Below are 20,945 nucleotides of genomic sequence, written 5' to 3' on the forward strand. Positions count from 1 at the left end.
ACTCCTTCCGTTTGATTTCCCCTTCAATTGTCTCCCTAACATTTAGACCACGTTTGCAGTGCACTAACTCTACCGCTTCTGGATTTCAAAAAGGTATTGTATGTATTACATCTGCTGCTTTTTACAGGTATCGTATTACATCTTATATGGATGCGGTGGTTTTGATGAATTTATGACGGAAGGATTCATTTCTAATTCTTCACTTCTTCTGGTTGGTAATAGTTTATGTGTATACCAGTTGTTTGATCAAATGCTTGAATGAAAAACATAGTTATGTATCACAGTTTAGAAAGATATTTGTTGGTTTGAGTAGCGAGTTCATTTTAAGAATTAATGGTTAAAATTGATGATACTAAGCATTGCTAAGTTGCACAAAATATTTGTCTTTCTAGGTCGTTTTCAATTAATTTTATGCTTTTTTTTATTAAACTTATTATTTTTAGATTATACGGTTACTCATTTATTTGATTATCGATATTTCATTTCTTTTTGCAAGGGACAGCTGTCCCGGAGCAACTACTAAGTTATACATACTGTCTTCTGTTTTTTCCGATCAACTCCGAGTCAACTTGTGCACATGCATTCAGGTCAGCTAACTCTCCTTAATTATCTGCAGCCAATTTTGTTTCTGTTTCCATAGGTGTGCTGTCCGGTTATCTCAATCATATAAAAAAGAAAAATAACAAGCAAGTTACTATCTTATTATTGATTCATGGAGTAAATAATTACCAACAGATTATTATTCTTTTTCACATAAAACCTCGACTTTGCTTTTTGATGGTTTGGTGGAGATAGGAACAAATTGATGGCTTGTGGTGTGCACAGTAGCTGACTATTATTTTTAGACTTTTAGTTATGCTCATTTTCATCTATTGACTTTAGTGTTGTATGAGTTGTATGAGAGGAGTCTTATTAAGTTTATAGAGTTGTATGAGCTGCATATACTCCAAGGATAGAGCTCTATAGAAAATAAGATGTGGATATGTGTGTGTGTGTATAGTTCATTTAACAGTGTGTTTAAAGTACTGAATAGGAAATATATACCATACATATACAATTATGTATCAGTAATATTTTGTAGACCACACACAAACATGCATGCATATGTATAACGTATATATCAATCTGTTATTGTAGTTTTCTTTGTCACAAATTAATTGTATTGCATGATGTGCTGAAAGCGGTCTATAAAATATTAGCCTAACCTAGACACTCTAGTTTTAAATTTATAAACATAGACTCTTCTAATGCTAGACCATTAGACAGGCAAGCGTACCTATCAACTGTAGTAAAGCCTAATGAAGTCCAGATATCGAACTCAAAGGACACTAGCGACACCTAAACTAGACTCTGACTAAGAACTTAATGATTTTACTTGTTTGACAATTAACTAATTAAACTAAAAACGAAAACTCTATGACCTAGACGAACTCAAAGATGGGAGAAGCCCTACCTAGGTTTAGAATCCTACTTGTAAATTTTGGATCTCTCTCGGCTATGGAAACTATGATGGAACCGGGATCTTAAAATTCGGCACCCTTAAGCAACCTAGTGGAGATCATTCTCCGGGTGTGACCTACAGGGAAACTCTAAGGGGCGTGTAAACTTACCGGTTGGTAGGATTACCTGTCAGTCTCTCCAACAATACTAAAGTACCCTAAAAGACAGATCACCCGTCGGTCTCATTATCTCAATACACCCTAAAGTGCAAGGGGTAACCTAAGAACAATCGATAAGACACAGAGTTACAATGAAACTAGGGAAATCTAGGAAACCTCCTGTCAGAGCGTTCTAGCCTAAACACCTAATCCCAAGGACAACCCGACTATCTATTACCTCTCAGTCTCTAGATAGGTAGAATATAAAGATTTAACAAATCACTAATCAATGTTCCTATGCGTTACTATGTCTAGTAAAACCATAAAATAATCACAAACACACAGTAAGCGACCTAGATATGCGTCTATAACTGAAAGACGTTCAACAAGACACATACGGAACAAAGATCAATAATAAATCAAAACTAGATACGCAAAGACATCAAATCAATTATAAAAAGATTATTTACTCTAGTATTAATCCAACATTAGAAACCATAAACCAATAAAAATCCTCAAATCACAAAGTAGTCATCAAAAAACCTAGGTAGCTAGGGAGTTCAACCAACAATCATACTCAAGAACAAGATAAAATAAATAGGTCTAAAACTGAATTCATAAAGAAAACAATTAATTCAAACCGAATAATAATATTTGGATGAGTAGATATTAATCTTGAACGCTCTCTATACTCGAACATTCTTGCTTGCTCCTCTCTTGTGGCTGCTCCTTTTCTTCTTTCGGCCTCTCTACCTTTTGTTGTGTGGTCTCCCCTCAAAGACAGCCTAGGGCTGCCGCCCAAAAAAACTCCTTTCAGTAGTCGTAATATGGCTGCCCACCAATAGGGTGTTTTTTTTTTTGTTCATGCCTTTATATATTTGTGAGAACCCATTCCTTATTGGACCGTCCCTTTAAAGCCTGCATCACCACAATATATCTTATTAAGTTGAAAGGTGATGTTCGGTTTATTTGTACATATTTAATTGTGTTAACGTACTTGTTTTACGTGTTTAGTTTAGGAACTTTGGTACTTCATACGTGTTTGTTGTGTTTCAGGTCACAGGTACTTAACACGTTTAATTTGGACCTGTATGAGCATGGAATGAAGACCCGGGATGTCCAGCACGCTTACCGAGGAAATCATGTGAAGTTGCTGAGAAAGGAGACCCATCGCGTAGCGCGATGGGTGTTGAAGGTGGGGCATCGCGTGTAAATGACTGCGTTGACTTTTGGTCCATCGCGTAGTGCGATTGACCAGGAGAGGAGGCCATCGCGTTACGCGATGGTCCCCAGAATCGTGAAAGTTAGGGTTTTGTTTTATATTACGTTTTGACGACCTGAGACGCCATTCTTCACCTTCCAGTCGATTTCTAGAGCAGAAGAGCAAGTCCCGATCATCCCCAATCATCTCTAAGTGTCCTACATGGCCTACCAGATCATAACCGAGGCCCGAGAGATGCCGGTGCGCGGCTAGTTTCTTCGAGTCATACCCGGGATGTAGAGTATTGTATCTTTCAGTTTTTCTCATGTATTTAGAACGAATTGATTGTAATGATCTTTGATTAATCTATGAGTATTGATGTCTAGTATTATTGCGCACTCAGTCAGTTTAGGTTTATTTCGATCAGAACGATTATTGTGCCAGTTGCTATGATAATTGCTTATAGGATTGTTTTGACTAGTTGAATGTGATGAAGCATACGCTTTCCCTTAGTTGAGTCACACTGGCAGGGACTGTTTGATAACCAGTGCCGTGTGTTAGTAAGCGTTGATGCCTAAGGTTTATCTAGTTAGTCAATCGGTATTGATCAGTGATTGTTAATCTGTTAAGTTGCTTGAGTTTACTGTTAGGTTAATTACTTGGATTCCCGGGTGTGATTTGTCTTTGTTAATTGATTGAATACGTGATTACTTGGTTGCTTGTTATAACATATAAACCGTTTGCTAGTGTGATCAGCACTTTAATTGAATTACTTCATAAGTTTAGGAATTGATTTCACTTCACACTGACCACATACTCCTGGTGGATACGATACCTGACTTACCATAGCTGCTTAGGTTAATTAGGTTTTTGCATGACTCAAACGACGGTCATCAATATGGCGCCGTTGCCGGGGAGTTAGTGCGCTTAGTGTTTTTGTGATTAATTGATTTCTTTGTTTAGTTTAGTTTAATTTAGTTTTTGTTTTTATTTTTAGTTTAGTTTTATTTTCCCATTTTATGCGGGGTGTGTTATTTGTGCAGGTAACAGCTTTATGCACACCCGCATTCAGGAATAAATTCTCCACTGATTTACGAGCCAGAAATCGAACGGTTAGCTCGGCAGAACTGAGCTCAGATCAGACATCCAGACATGGATGGTCAGAACATGAACCAAAACCAAGACCCACCACCCGAAATTAACGTTTTCCAACCCGAACTGAATCCACCAAACAATGATCCACCACCACCAATAAACACCAATCAACAACCCCAAAATTCAGCCCGACACTCCAGAAACCGAAACCGAAACCATGACAGACCCGGGCCATCAGCCCCGAACAATACCCCTCGTCACCGACAGACGATTATTCAAGAGTTTGACCATGTCAGTATTCACACGGAAGATGAAGAAGAAGGAGATGGGGAGGAATTTGGCCCGAGAAATGAAAATACGGGTTTGCATGTGGAAGAGGTTGATGAGGTTGAGGAACCGGTTAGGGTGAGAGGTAACAGGTGGAGGAACAGAAATCTTGATCGAGGTGGTATATGCAGGTATCGGGAGGAACAGAGACAACCGATTCAGGTTAATCGGGAGGTTTTGAGGAACCGAGGGCTAGACAAAGGAATTACAGGCCTCCGGTTCAGGGTGTTAACAGTCGGTTCAGACCGGCTATTTCAGATGGCGCGTCACCGATTGTCCCACAGGTGCGTGTTCAGAGACAACCGACATTTAAATCACGTCCGTCCTACATCAACATAGTTCCCCATTTTCACGGACTGGGATCAGAAGACCCGTATTCACACTAGTCAGATTTTTCAGCAATTTGTGGGTCTATTGGTGATGGTACATACGATTAGGATGAGGTGCGGTTGCGGTTGTTCCAGTTTTCATTAAAAGACAAAGCAAAACACTGGTTCAACTCGCTACCGATGCACAGTATTGAGAGCTGGGCCGAGATGCAGCAGGTTTTCCTTAACGAGTACTATTCACAGTCGAAGACTATCGAGGCCCGAATGGAGATTAGACACTTTTCACAGTTACCGGGTGAGTTGTTTCACGAGGCTTTTATTCGTTACAAGGAAATGATTCCGAAGTGCCCGCACCATCAGATTGAGTTGTGGGAGTTGGTTAAGTGTTTCGTTGATGGGTTGAAGTATGAAGACAGAAAGCATTTGAAGGCTTCGTGTAATAGTCAGTTGTTGAATCAACCCGAGGAAGATGATTGGGAATTTTTGGAATTTATGTGTGAAGATTTCAAGGCAGAGGCAGCAGCAGATCGAACACGAAAAGTCGGGGTCACCCGAACAGTTAAATCAGCCTCGAGCGAGTCAGTCAGAATTGCAGAGTTGGAACGAGAACTCGCGGGTTATCGGAAAGAGAAAAAGGTGGATTGGTAAGGTCGGGGTGAAATTCCCGGTTTGTTCAGATTGTGGTGGATTGGGGCATAAGGTTGAAGATTGCCCCGGGTTCGATGATGACGAGTATACCGATGAGGAAGAAGTCAGTTACGCATACGGGGAGTCAAAGGGCCAAGGGTTCAATTCGAACACTTATCACCCGGGCCTAAGGAATCACCCTAATTTCAAGTACGGGAACGCGTCGAATCAGTCGAACTCGAACTTTCAGGGGTCCAGTCAGAACCGATAGCAGAGCAGCTACCGACAGGGTGGTTCGAACAGTCAGTATAACAGTCGAGGATATAACAGAGATGGTTACCGGGGTAACAGTTCGTCGGGTAATCAGAATCAGGACCAGCAGAAGGGTAGTTCGGGAAATTCAGACGAGTCGATGCATTCAAAGTTAGATGCGTTGTTGAAAGTCGTGACTGATAATTAGAAAGAAATGCAGAGACAGTTCGAGTTGAGAGATAAGTCAGCAGAAGCGATGTCAAAACAGATTGGTCAGCTCGCAGCAGACGGGGCGAGATTTCAGAAGAACGCGGGTCAGCTACCGAGCGATACCACAGTAAACCCACAACATGCCAGCTCAAGCTCAAAGAAAGGTAATAGTGTGCACATTAACGCGATAAGTCTTGTACCTCATTTCGAAATTAATTGTGTTGAAGTTGAGTCGCCACCGCAAGTTGTTGAGGCGGTGGTGAATGATGTTAGTGATGATGATGTACGTGTTGGTCAAAATGAAATGGTTTTCCAAAATGAAGTGAAATTAAAAACAGACGAATTAACTTTTTGTGAAAACTGCACTTGTGAAAAATGTCTAAACGCCAAATTGACCAACACGGGAGATGAGGAGGTGAAGGATAATACCACCTCAAGTAAACTCCAAAACCCGGGAGTGCCACTCTTGTCAATTCAAATTGGAAAATTCAAAACTGATCGGGCACTTCTAGATCTTGGAGCTTGCGTTAGTGTCATGCCAGGCAATTTATATGATCAGTATGAGTTTGGCCCGTTAGAAAATGTAAACACCACCGTGGTGTTAGCAAATCAAACTCATACACAAGCCCGGGGCATGGTCACTAATGTAATGGTTCAAGTGGACGATTTTTGCTACCTAGTTGATTTCCTTGTACTTAACTATGCTAAGAGTAATATTAAGCAATCTGAAATCATACTGGGCAGACCGTTCCTTGCTACAGCACATGCGGCCATTGATTGTGCTGAGGGATTTTTGGGCATTAACTGTGGGAACCGTGTTAAGCGGTTATTACTGTTTGAAAATGCTACTAACCCTCTTGTTGATAAGTGTGTACCATCGTGCACAAATCATACAAGAGATGGGTGTTTTGTAACTGAGAGGAACGAGCTGAAAGGTAGCCGTGAGAAAAGAGGTTGGAATGAGAGAGGCGTTAAGATGAAAGATGGAGAGAAACCGATAGCAAGGAAAGGAAGGAGAGGAAAGAAATCGGTGAGTTCTACGGTGACCTCACCGGTTTATAAAAATACTTGAAACATTTGAGGCATTGTCGAGCTGTAGACACGCAATTCAGCGCTGACCGGGAGGCAAGCCGGGGTTTGTAAGTGTGTTCCATTTTATTTTCTGTTTGTTGAGTCGTTGTTTGACTTTTGTCTCGAGTTTTGTGCAGCAATTCCTAAGTGTGGGGAGGATTTTGGTGAAGTGTGCATCATGGAGAGTCGGTAAGTTCTTGATCAATTTCACATCAATCCAGGTACGCATTGCAGATTTTAACTTCGGAAACGTGCTCAGGGTGATGACGGGATGTCGAAAAGTGACCGGGTCGTAAAATGCCCGACGCAAAATTTGACAAAACTTTTTGTTCGCAGGGGACCATCGCGGAGCGCGATGGCTCTTGAAGGTTAACCATCGCGCTACGCGATGGTTACCTTGGCATCCCAGACATCTGACGTCATCGCGTAGCGCGATGACGCCAGATCAGAGACAATCGCGCTACGCGATGGCCCCTAAACCCTAACCTAATTTGCTTAGATTTGGGTCGCGTAGCGCGATGCCAATGTCCAAGACCCATCGCGCTACGCGATGGGCCATGGATAACCCGAAAATATATATATATATATTTATATACACACCACCGCCTCTACATCCCCCCCCCCACCGCCGTCCTCTCTCTCTCTCCGGACAACCACCACCCACCACTGCTCATCTCTCTCTCTCTCTCTGTGTCGTATACACCACCACAATCACCATAACCGCCGTCACCCCACCACTACTCACCTCGTAGCTTCCACCACCACCATTTACCATCTCTCGGACCACCACCACTGCCGTGCACCACTCCAGTGTACCACTTTATTTGTTCGTCTTCCAAGCCTGAGGTAATTTTGAGTTTTGAGTCGGGTTTGCAGTTTGTGTTCGTGTCGAGATTTGATGGATAGTGAGTTGTGTAGGTTAGTCGAGCTAATCGAGTCGTAAACTGTGATTGCCATAATCGTGTTCTTAGTTATTACGCCGTGTTTTGCTTGAGAATTTGGTTATGATGTTTGTGGGATTTGTGATACCGGACTTTGGGTGGTTTGATTTTTGGCGGGAGATTGTTTTGTGTCGGGTTATGTTTAAAAGTGGTGTCGGGTCGGGTTTTGTATTTTTAATAATACTAGTAATGATTATATAAGTAAAATTAACTAAGTAGTAATAAAATTTTAAAAGTTTTACTGTTATTTTAATATTATAATATTATTTTAATGTAACACAGTTATAAAAATTTAAGTTTAAAATTTTAATATATATAATATCACATAAATATATTTTAATTAATAATAATGATAATATGATAATAATAATAATAATTATAAAAATTTAATTTTAATATTTTAATATTATTTAAAAAAAAAAATTGAACCATTACTACTAATAATAATAATATTAATAATATTTTCTAATATATTATATAATTTAATATTATAATAATATATAATCTAAGATAATAATATTCTTAAAATTTTAATTATTATTAATAATACTACTAATAAAATTTTAAATTAATTAACTTAATATTACAATAATTTAATATAATATTAATTAATTTGTGAGTTTAATAATATTTTAATATAACAAATAATTTAATATAATAATATTATAATAATATAAGTGAATCTCGAGACCCGATCCACCCGATTTTGTGAATCCCGATTATGTTTGTCATGTTGCACGTTTTTCGAGGCATTAGTCTGTGTATCTGTTTTCGTGTCGGTCGAGTCAGTTTATTCGAGTCGAGTTGTGTATTGCGTTGTGTTCGGGATTTGGTGCGTTGATTGTGTTTAGGTTATTCGCCTGTACTCAATCTCCATTTGGGCAGAGATACCTGGTTTAGCTTATCTGTATATAGGGCATCCCGAATTTTTCTCATTTTTCGTGTCTTTTATTGATATTATATCTTCGTTATGCAGCATGTCGGACGCTCCAGGACCATCTTCAGTCGCCGCCGGGCGCAAGCGCTAAAGACCAGCCGGCGCGGGACGACGTGGTCCCGTAGCCCGGCCAAGAGGTACACCAGAGCCCCCTGAAGCCCGTGGTGCGCCCACCACGGGTCATCAGGTACGATGGGGACGAGATCCCAATCACTCCCAATACGGATCGGGAGGCGATCGTGGGGGACGGCCGCCTTTTCCCTCACATCATTCTGCGATTCGCTCCGTTGTCGTAGGAGCAAACTGCGTATCGTCGCTTCGCGGCGATGCAGCTCTTCCGACACCGGACGATCAACTGGCCCTTGCTCGCTGCAGTGGGCCGTGAGGAGACCGTCCGAGCCATGTTGAGTGATAGGTGGGTCCAGGTCCTCACTTGTGACTCGGCACAGTACGTCGAGCTCACACGTGAGTTCTTTTCTACTTTCAGACACGTACCCTCCGATTTCTCCGAGTCACATGCGGTATCATTTGCCTTGGGACGGTAGACATTTGAGATGTCAGTTCCTCAGTTTGCCGTCGCCACTGGCTACTACACCGCAGAGGAGGTGCTGACCCCGACGTTTCTTACGAGCGTCCGGGGTTATACTCTTCGGTCGCAGACCGACCGGGAGTTTTGGCTGACCGAGGCCCAGTTGGGCCAGTTTTAGGCCACGATAGCGGACGGGGCCCACTCGAGCACCCTGGTTGAGTCATCCATTCGGGACCCCGTCCACCGCTACCTTCACCGCATAGTTGGTTGCTCTATAGTGGGCCGTCATTCGGGCCACGATAAGTGCAACAACATTGATTTGTTCACACTGCTATCAATTATCACGGGCCGGGAGGCCAATATAGCGACGCTGCTTCTCGCGTCGTTCTCCTGGAGCCGTAGCTGGCAGGGTCGGTCGGCCTAGCTATCTATGGGGCCGTATATCACACGCTTAGCAGAGCGCCTCGGGGTATTTGACCGTTATCCGATTGATTATTTTACCCGAGGGCCTGCTACGGCCCCATATGATTTGGAGGACGCCTGGAGGGCCGAGTACTGTGAGCTTCATGATCCACCTACGCTCATACCGGTCCGACAGGGTCCTTAGGCACCACCACCTCCGAGGATAGACGCGGCTGTCGCGCTTCAGATGGGTATTCCGACTCACCGACAGCCCATCCATGTCCCCTACATCATGAGATCTCAGCAGCAGCACCCTCTACTCCAGCCACCGCAGCCACCACAGCCGCCAGTCACACTAGAGAGTATACATCAACAGCAGATGGAGATGCGGGCCCACATAGCCAGCCAGGACGAGTATTTCCGCATACTATTCACACATCTGCAGGTACTGATCCCAGCATCTTTACATACACATCAGCAGGCTGGAGATCAGGCGGAGGTGTCGGGGTCGGGTCAGGCAGCTGATCAGCCTGACCCCGCGGGAGGAGATTAGTTGGCAGCAAACGCTGGTTGCCGTTTTTGTTTGTTTTCCATGTTTTTTTGTTTTCATCTATATGGTCTGTATATTTTATTATATTACATTTGGGAAACATGTATGGGTAACCGGTTGGGTAACATTTGTATATATCTTGTGTTGTTTGTCTGCTGTATGTGATTTGTATATTTGTATATCTTTGTATGTTTGTCTGTGTTGCTTTGGAACTTTGTGGGTGTGTTCACTATAAACCCTCACGAGACCTCACTCGTCCACCCGGGCTACCGGGGGGTTTAAAGGGCTTGTTGCATACGCTAAATGCAATCATGATTCCTACGAAAGTGAGTTAGGTCTTTTATTATTTTTAAATAATTAACAATTTTTTTTTATGAAATTGACTAACTTGGCTCGGTAATGATTTTATAATATAATAATAATTTTAACTCTCGTAAGACCTAAGTCTTATACTTGTGAGTGGTTGCTTATACATGTCTCGAGAGTTGTGCAGATTTGGTTAGACAGAATTGGTCAGTGATGGAGACATATGTCACGAGTGTGTTGAGAGTTGTGGGCCGAGTTTCGCATTGCATTGTCTTTATTATCAGGTGATTTCAGTTTCATAAACTATTTTGTTATTTTTATTTTAGTTTTTAGAATTGTAATTGTATATTTGCACTAGTTCATCACATTTGTTCCCCATCCCCCATATGATTATTAATTGTTTTATTATTATTTTAACATTGAGGACAATGTCAACCTCAAGTGTGGGGATAGGGGAAAATTGAAAATTTTTATTCCAATAGTACGTCGAAGAGTATTCAGAAACTTAAGTTGTTAACTGACACTTGTTGTTATTAATGGCAAGTTAGAGGTTTTTGGTTATGGTTGGTTTTTCAGCTTCTCGTAAGTTTTCCCGACAAATGTTTTTAAAATGAGAAGTTGGAAAATGGAATCGTTTAGGTCGGGATAACGAGTCAAGGGGACGGGTATACATGTTTCATATTGGCAGCCCATATTTCCAGACATATTATGAGATTGGCCCCTATACTTAATACACATATTATATAATAGATATAAAACATGCCTTACTATTTATTGAGGGAAACCGGTATGTTTTACAGAATTAGAACTTGCTTGTCACATGTTTTTCGAGATCTTAATACCACCACCTATATGGAGATTAGGACTTTAGGAAACCCATTCCGTACATATTTTCCTCACTAAATAAATTCCTTATCCGACATTATCCCCTAGAAGCCCGTTTGGACCTTATTCCTTTTCGTTTGTTAAACTGAACATCACACACCATTTCAGCCTTGGCCTTTATGTTATTTTTACCCGTGTGATGAAATCCAGTTCGTTATCGAGTTGTATATATATCGAGTTGTACTTAGTCAAACGAGTTGTAAAGTTGTCGAGTTCTGAGTTGTAATTTTCAGTCATTTCAGTTAGTAGTATTAAAACAAAAACAAAAAAAACAAAAAGAAGTTATCAGTTAGTATTGCAGTTGTTTTTAGCAGTTGAGTTTGTAAATAGCAGTTGATTATGTAATTAGTTCGTTTGTATTTGTGAATCTGTATGTTGGTTTGTTTAACTGGGTTTCATCCACCTGAGTCACTAAATAAACCTAATCCGCACCCAAACCTAAGCCTTTGCAAAACCCTAGTCCGAGTCTTTATTGCAACCGGTGGTTAATGGGTGGAGATAAGACTGACCTGCAAGCATATTAAGTTGTAACTCATATTAGGTATATTGAGGGCAGAGACATATACTGGCACATTTTTTGTCAGTTCAGATATTAAACCGAGAGGAGTGTTGATAGTGTGAGGGGTGTGAACCTGTATGCTCTAACCGGAAACAAAGTACACTTGTCTGGGCGATTCTATAGTTTTATGGTAGCATTAACTTTATTTGTGGGTTGTCAATCTAGAAAGTGTCAGTCTGGGAAACTGGGTATGACCTTAAACCTTGCTAGTATTAATGGTGATAATTGGTTGACCTATGATGACGGTTAATGTTTACTTTAGAGTTTTGCTTGAGGGTAAGCAAAAGATAAGTGTGGGGATGTGATGTTCGGTTTATTTGTACATATTTAATTGTGTTAACGTACTTGTTTTACGTGTTTAGTTTAGGAACTTTGGTACTTCATACGTGTTTGTTGTGTTTTAGGTCACAGGTACTTAACGCGTTTAATTTGGACCTGTACGAGCATGGAATGAAGACCCGGGATGTCCAGCACGCTTACCGAGGAAATCATGTGAAGTTGCTGAGAAAGGAGACCCATCGCGTAGCGCGATGGGTGTTGAAGGTGGGGCATCGCGTGTAAATGACTGCGTTGACTTTTGGTCCATCGCGTAGCGCGATTGACCAGGAGAGGAGGCCATCGCGCTACGCGATGGTCCCCAGAATCGTGAAAGTTAGGGTTTTGTTTTATATTACGTTTTGACGATCTGAGACGCCATTCTTCACCTTCCAGTCGATTTCTATAGCAGAAGAGCAAGTCCCGATCATCCCCAATCATCTCTAAGTGTCCTACATGGCCTACCAGATCATAACCGAGGCCCGAGAGATGCCGGTGCGCGGCTAGTTTCTTCGAGTCATACCCGGGATGTAGAGTATTGTATCTTTCAGTTTTTCTCATGTATTTAGAACGAATTGATTGTAATGATCTTTGATTAATCTATGAGTATTGATGTCTAGTATTATTGCGCACTCAGTCAGTTTAGGTTTATTTCGATCAGAACGATTATTGTGCATGTTGCTATGATAATTGCTTATAGGATTGTTTTGACTAGTTGAATGTGATGAAGCATACGCTTTCCCTTAGTTGAGTCACACTGGCAGGGACTGTTTGATAACCAGTGCCGTGTGTTAGTAAGCGTTGATGCCTAAGGTTTATCTAGTTAGTCAATCAGTATTGATCAGTGATTGTTAATCTGTTAAGTTGCTTGAGTTTACTGTTAGGTTAATTACTTGGATTCCCGGGTGTGATTTGTCTTTGTTAATTGATTGAATACGTGATTACTTGGTTGCTTGTTATAACATATAAACCGTTTGCTAGTGTGATCAGCACTTTAATTGAATTACTTCATAAGTTTAGGAATTGATTTCACTTCACACTGACCACATACTCCTGGTGGATACGATACCTGACTTACCATAGCTGCTTAGGTTAATTAGGTCTTTGCATGACTCAAACGACGGTCATCAAAAGGGACAGGCCCATTTATTTAAACAGTTAGTTTGATTGAATCATTAATATATGGCCATGACATCTTATAACTTACATAATTAATAATATATATAATTGAACTCAGAGTCCATGATTTACCAAACAAAAGACTAGATTTTGTTTATCAATTTTTTTATTCAAGCATTTTTCTCCACATAAAGCTACTTTTATCTCAAAACTAGAAAATTCAAACAGTTGAAGATTTGCATGAACTCAGATTGTTAAGACCAACATAACTTTTTTTTCTTTATTCTGGTTTAATCATTTAAACGAAATGTCACTTAAAACCTTTGAAAATCTAATTATGTGCTTGTTGTGACTAATATTAAACAAAAACTAACTCAAAAGTATTAAAAATGTAAGAAATATTTTATATAATATTAGTATATTTTAGACCACATCATTACACATGATCAGAAATAACACATTTGGATTCATAGTTCAAATGTAGTTCATGATCAATCAAACATATTTGATAGCCATGCACATATATCAAGTGCGAATCTTGCTAAAAATATATACATGAATGCTATGCACAAGTAAAAACTTGGAGCAAAGTAGCTGAGAATTGTTTTAGTTATGCAGTAATTAAAACTCGAACGATCGATCGAACTGATTAATTCATAGTAATTTTCATTATATTTATCATCCTTTCATATAGTTGTATATGTCAACAAGACAAGAATATACATTTTACTAAGCAGATGTGGTATGCTAATATAATAATTAATCTGCTTCTAGCAAAGCTTCAATTATTTATGGATTTAAATCTTTAATACACATTCGATGTTAAAATTTTATGTTTATGAACTTCAAATTTCAGGCCGTTGACAAATTTTGATGAGATAACCTTCCATTTCATTGCATCTAGCCATCTATACACCATCATACGTGTATATCCAAAGTTCAGGTACGCGATATCCGATGCTCGTGAAGGAGGTTTATGGTTACTTACTAAAGGTAACAACAATATATAATATATCCTAAGTTGCAAGCATTATATGTTATAGTCTGTCTCATAAGTTATCTTTACAGGCTGCAAAAACAGGGCGATTGGAGGCCTTTTTCCGAGGAGTTGGCAAAGTTCTACCAATCTTAATTGATGGTTGGATTTAGACATATACCATATATTCATCTCAAATAAATTTTTATGTACCAGCATTGGTTTCCCCTAAATAATTGTTGACTTTTGTAAGTCTTTCTGCTCAGGTTTACAAAGTTTAGGCCTTAGTGTATTTATTGCTGTTAGCGGCATGTGAGATATCATTTTGTGGGGTAGAAGAGACCAAGACATCAATGTGTTTGTTCAAAGGCGGTATGCATTTTGAGTATTCTTATTTTACATATTTATTTTCTGCATGATGAAACAAAAGATTCAACCATCTTTAGCAGTTCGACATCTAGGGTTTAAGAGTGGATAGGTTGGCTATAAAGTTTCTACCAGGTAATTAGCATTACATATTTACACTTAATTGTTACATCAATAAAAACAAAATTTCTTATTATTTATTTATATTTTCTGTGTGACATACACTTTAATTTACTTAGCAGCATAGGTCACACAATATTTACATTGATATCTTAGATAATTCGTTTTGACTGTTTATGTCGTCTAAAAAAAGTTTTTTTCACATAATAATCAATTGAATAGGATATACATGTTTTTGATCCGACATACCACACTAGTAGTGAACAAATGACATGTGTTATCCCTTACAACACAAGTCACTCATTAGCTAATAAAAGACAACTTACATGAGACTCCTACTTATGGAGGATGGGTGGAAGCCAATTGGCCTCAGTATTACCCTTCAATTGAGGACAAGGTGACCTATTATCTTCACATTCTTTTTTAAATTAGAATTAGAATAATTTTGTGGTATTATGTTTATAATCTGTGAACTTTTTGTATGAACCATGTGCAAATTTTTTTCTTCTTCTAAATTGTGAGAGTAAAAGCTAAAGACTTTCATCAAATATTCCTTGAACCAGAAAGTCGAAATGTAGGTGATCTCTAAGTGCAGGTCTCTTCTCAAGCTTTCTGATTGCAATATCTATCCATTTTGATAAATTGTTCTGTGCTGGTGCTGATTTCTAGACCCCCCCCTTTCCCTCCCTCTTTTGGTAATCACACTATACTTTCTCAACGTGTTTGAAAATGCATTTTAATGGCTCTCTACTTGCCATTCATGTCTTCTGGCAAATCTTATTTTGGTATATTAGCTTAGATTAGAGGTGGCAAACTAGGTGGGTTGGTAAAGATCAAAATGGGTAAACTTTTATACGGGCCAGGTAAGCTTACCTAATATACCTTTTGTCAAATTATTGATTTTGTCTAATTTGATTACAGAAATTTTGTTACTTCAATAATTATTCAATTGTTTAATCAAATGATGCACTGCCCTTTAATTAGGTGACTTTGGACCCATTTGGTCAATACATTTTAACTATTCAGCTTAACTAATATGCTTTTTAACTTCCGAATTTCAAATAACTTCCATAGATTTCTAATGTAGAGATAACCAATTTGTTACTCTATATCAATCACTACAAGCATATAGTTTTCTGTGTTATGGTTACAACAATAATGTATTAATTTTTGAATTTTGGAAGTTGAATTTAAACTCAAAAGTAAAAAATGCCACCATTTTGCATATTGTAATGTGTATAGTTTCTTTAAACTGGGTGTATTTTGGGGACATAATTTACAGATAACAAGTCACCACATGAATTGTTCCACCTGAATGGAGTAAGACTGATTTTTAATTTAAGAATCAAGAGCTTGCATAATCGGAGCACGGTTTGAGAAACATTCGATACTAGTAACAGTATAATGATGTCCCCACATTTCATTATGTCATCAAATGAAGTTGATGAGGTGGGCTTTGCTAAAAATTTATATTTAATCAAGTAAAACTAGAACATGTGATTGAAAATTGATACGAAGGCGGATTAATTGTTATTATATATACTAATTTTTAATCTTATCAGTGCAATGAAAGAAAAGTGGAGGGCTCAAACCACTGACACTGAAGTACACCGACAGAAAACAGGAAGGGCTCAAAGCTGAAGTAGCCTTTCTCACTTCCTTGGTTACAGTAAAATATATGTTGCTGAATATAATGTGGCGAAAAGGGTTTTGAGGGAACATGTTAGAGAGTCTCTCGGATTAAGTAATGAGGATATACTATTTGCAGTTTTAAACTGTAAGTTAATCTCTTTTTCAAAAAGTTATAAAAGTTTTTAAGGCATGATCTTGATGTGCAGGCTTGCCACGTGAAAAAGGTCAAAATTTATTTTTGATGTGAATCTATAAAAGCTTAGAATTAATACAAGAAAAAAGACTACAAGGGCATTCAGTACATGTGGTTTTTAGTGGGGAGTGATATGAGTGTGTAGACAAAATTTGAAACAAAACTTAGGGATTTTGTATCATGGAAAAAGATCCAACATCGAGTTCGTTTTGTTAATATTACACTTACTGTAGCCCTGCATCTAGCAGCAATCGATGTTTTGGTTCAAGACTCAAAACAAATGTTATATCACTCAAGTGCATAATTCTTTCATATTTGGTTTTCGTAAATATTGTTTTCTTACCCTTTGGAAGAACGAGCATATTTGACATTATCGCCCATGATGGAACAATTACTTATAGTAACCGAACACGATCTGTTTAATTAAATAGGTTAATTGACATGTTTTCTACGGGTCCAAGCTGTCACCTCGTCCAACCTAAATTGACCACTTTTTACGGGTCAAAGCTGCCATCTCTCTTTAGGGTAATTATCGTATGTCGTGTTTTTAGTGTCAAGGTGAATGTTTCGGAAGGATAACAATTGAAGATATGGCTTTCAACTTCCTGTATTTGTATACGTTTGATTTTTTTTTTCAATTAAGTAGTTAACATTTAATAGGAGGGACTTTAGAGATTGTGATGAAGGGGTTAACCGGGTTTCTACATGATGCAGGGAAAGAAGTGGTGAGTCCACTCACTACAAACATTGTTAGACTCGCTACCCATGTTGAAAAGCGGTTTACCATGGGAAACAGAGGGAATGAATGGGTCAAACTAATGTTTCTAGCATGACGCATGGCCGATAGTGAACTATTTGCAAATGGGCGACATCAATTTAACATGTGTTGAAAAATACCGTAAAGTATAATGAAGTAGTGAATTGTCTTCATGAATTAATGTTTATAAGTTTGTAATCAGAATACTCATTATCCCATGTTGCCGGTTTATATATGGATTTGATATTCAATTGCAATCTCAAACCTACATTCAAGCGTTCCTCAATCATGATTTGGTATCCAGATTTAAATTAGGTTTCCTAATGTAGTCGTCGCATTACTACGTTGATATTCCCGTCTACCGGACGGGTAAACAACTAGTTGAATAAGTTGTAGCAAAATTAAAACTGTGGCTGGCTTGTAATCAGAATCAGTTAAGTTAATTTCATACATATGTATTAAGTATATTAAAACTTAAAAAATATTACCAACGGGATTGGTGGTCCATTAATAAATACACCATGAGTTGAAAGGGTTTGGGTTCAAATCTTACCGCTGAAAAAAAAATTATCCTTAGAATACAAAATAGGTATATTTATTAATTTCATTTAATTAATGACCAGTAAATGTTTAATAATATCAGAAAAATTGGTTTTGGGGCATGATCCAAGGGTTTGGGTAGTATTTTTTGAAAGTATAAGCATGATCCTAGAGTTTGTAGTAGGCTTGGTTTAAATCCTGTGTGTGGATTGGATAGTTTAGCAATGGGGCTAAGGAAGAGCCCAAACATCTAGTCATATGTACAAAGCAAGCCCAAATATTGCACATCTTCTAAATCCTAATGTTATTGGGCCGTTGTACAGAATATTATTAAATAAATAAATTTGATTTTTGAAAAGGATCGCAGTCGACAATTTCAAGATCAAACACATTTTATTCTTAACATTAAAATAGTGAGCACCGATTGTTGTTATTATTAGGTTTATTTTATAATTGTTTGCTGTTATTTTTTGTTCATATTTGTTGATTTCCGATTATGAGACGTTATAAATATTTCTTGATTTACATTTTATTGTTATAATTTAGTTTTTTCTTATGCTGTTATAAGTATTTGTTGTTATTATTTTGTTGCTGATTTTGATTCATTTGTTGTTATTATCAAGTTTTTTTTTCTTTGTTATAATAAAACATTGCTTATGTAGATTGGTATTGTAGTTGATATTGTTTCCTACATTCTCATTTTTAGTATATTGGTATCGTTTCCTATGTTCTCATGTTAAGATTATTTTCTACATGAACCTTCCAGCATTAGACATGCGTACAAGTATATAGTTTTTAAAAGACAACAAGTGAACAACTAACACATCACTCATGTAGGAATGATATACTATACTAAATCTGTAAAGCTTTATGTTCTTTCACCACTAAAAACTACAATCTTATCATAGTTCTAGCCGTTTCAAACTAAAAATGGAATTAAAAAAAAATTTAATGTCACAATGATTCACGATTTCACGGTTCAAACAAATAGAACAATTCAAGGATAATGCATGTACAACTACTAGGGGCCCAATCCAAGAGCTGATTCAATGACGCCATCAGTAACGACTTCAATAACTCTATCCCTAATCGTGGAGCTTTTGGTTGCATCCACAATCGCAATAAGTGTCACTATGAATGCATGATCCACATTAGCAAAAACGTCTAACATGAACCTGTCCTTACCAAACCTTATATTCTCCGACACTTCCATTGTGCGCATCTACAATAATAAATGTTTCATCAACATTATTTTGACTTCAATAGTTAGGGAAATTCAACAAAATATAACATATATTGGACCTAGAGATTGAAACTAAAAATTAACCAAGAAACATTGAACGATTCGATCAATAATTGATCGATATGTCACGAAAATGGTAAAAATAAAAATAGAAAACAAAATGTTGAAGAAAAATTACTTGTGCTATTATGTTAGAATCTCCCATATATATCGTGCAGTTTCTCTTGGACCAACTACCTTTGATCATGAAATCCCATGCATCCTTCTTTCTTTTCTTGTTTGCCAAGAACACATGCATGTTAGTTTTAGATCGTACGGCATGTGCTGCTTTTGTGCTAAATATCATATCTGATTTTGCGACACTGTCGCCGAAATACACTTTCCATCTCTTATGTCCAGTCATCAACTGCAGATGAAATCAAACATCATTGCATGTCGGTTGTGGTGGAACCAAAGCTTTTGGTTAGAGGGTCATCAAAGGTCTTTTTCTTCTAATCCTACTACAATCAACCAAGGGTCCTTCCCATGTTTTTCTTATAAAAGAACGGTTTATATATAATATAAAGATTTTGATAAATTCTAGTGACCGCAAGGTCAATGGACCCTCTTGATCCTCATGTAGTTCCGCACCAAGGTTGGTTTTGGAATCAAAGTTTCAAAGAAAAATAAAAGATTAGGGATCACCTTGTCTCGGACCATCGCGATAGGTCTGTCATCGGCATGTAGAAGCAAGAATTGATGATGGAAGATTGTGTTGCATTCTTTTGCTTTGAGCATAACTTTATGGTTCGTATCTGTGACCAGAAGGCTGCCTTTTGAATTTGTCTCGACTATAACTTCAAGTGGATTCGATATTACGAATTGACGTCCTATCACGCAAATTGGAGATACCGCAGGTTCATCCTCAGGCTGAGCCATCGTCATCACATACGTACCGAAATTTATGTGTGTTGTGTCGTCAAAGGGAGAGTTTGAGAAATTGGCAATTAATATGATGGCAATATTGACCACTGTAGCCTTAAATGTCAATAGAAAAGCCATTCTTTTGAATATAATATTATTGTCTTATCCGACAATTTTGACCAAGGAAGAAACAAAAAGAAAAGCATGGTCCAAGAACAAATTAAGTTACCAAAACGTTTTTTCATAATATATTTTTTTACAAAATCTACACGTTCAAACTCAAATTTCAACACACTCAAATACCTCCCAATTTTAGATCAGAGAAATCACCGTTTCATAAATGACTAAACATGAACACTAATCAAGTTAAATGGTGGATATCGGATTTACTGAATTATTAAGACCAACCCAAAGATCATACATTTTTGGACCAACGGTGATCCCACGGGGCATCCGACTGGTGTTTGTGGGTTCCCATCCGTGTACAAGGAATCAAGGATGCCCTTTCCAGTACCTGTGACTCTCGTTTTTCAATTCCATGTGTACAGGGTGATCATCATCTATTATTGTACTTGTGGGTCCCAGTTGTTCGCTAAAAAACATTATGGAATGTGGCAGTGAGATATAATCTATGTAGGGTGTAAAACCTATGAGGATGACTTGTTGGCGCTATAACATACGTCGCCAAAAGGATTATACCAATAGGTGCTTTTAGCCGTTGACATAGACAAACTTACCCCGATAGCATGTCATTACCATAGACTATCTTAAAAAAAAACTTTATTTATGTTTTTTCTTTTTGGCTGAACAACCATTTGGGGTGACAGATACTTTCGAAGAGGGAGAAAGAAGGGCGATTCATAAACATTTGTGGTTTTATTGCATGTTTTCGTCGGACTCAATACGTACACTTCTCTCTTTGGGTTCGGTTGTCAGTTTCAAATCTTGAACCATAATTGATG

At 38.2% G+C, this 20,945-nt stretch overlaps 1 protein-coding gene across 1 annotated transcript; it reads right to left on the minus strand.

Annotated features, from left to right (window-relative positions):
• Positions 1 to 18,858: 18,858 nt before the first annotated feature.
• Positions 18,859 to 20,004, minus strand: LOC143568047 (protein LURP-one-related 10-like). The gene is made up of 3 exons (XM_077054297.1): positions 19,765 to 20,004; positions 19,259 to 19,486; positions 18,859 to 19,059 (listed from the first exon to the last, which is right to left on the minus strand). Exons 1-3 carry the CDS (start codon positions 20,002 to 20,004, stop codon positions 18,859 to 18,861), a joined length of 669 nt encoding a protein of 222 aa, XP_076910412.1.
• Between the last annotated feature and the right edge of the window lie 941 nt (positions 20,005 to 20,945).

Source organism: Bidens hawaiensis, unplaced genomic scaffold (genome assembly GCF_021521415.1).
Source record: "Bidens hawaiensis isolate Kalapana, Puna unplaced genomic scaffold, B.hawaiensis_p1.1 tig00001236_1, whole genome shotgun sequence".
NCBI classification, from domain to species: domain Eukaryota; kingdom Viridiplantae; phylum Streptophyta; class Magnoliopsida; order Asterales; family Asteraceae; genus Bidens; species Bidens hawaiensis.

Excerpts from the sequence above, each read along its gene's own strand:
- LOC143568047 (XM_077054297.1), bottom strand. The coding sequence starts at position 20,004 with ATGACGATGGCTCAGCCTGAGGATGAACCTGCGGTATCTCCAATTTGC. Across the intron at positions 19,487-19,764 it reads TCGCGATGGTCCGAGACAAG|TTGATGACTGGACATAAGAG; the intron begins GTGATCCCTAAT and ends TTTCATCTGCAG. Across the intron at positions 19,060-19,258 it reads ATTCTAACATAATAGCACAA|ATGCGCACAATGGAAGTGTC; the intron begins GTAATTTTTCTT and ends TTATTATTGTAG.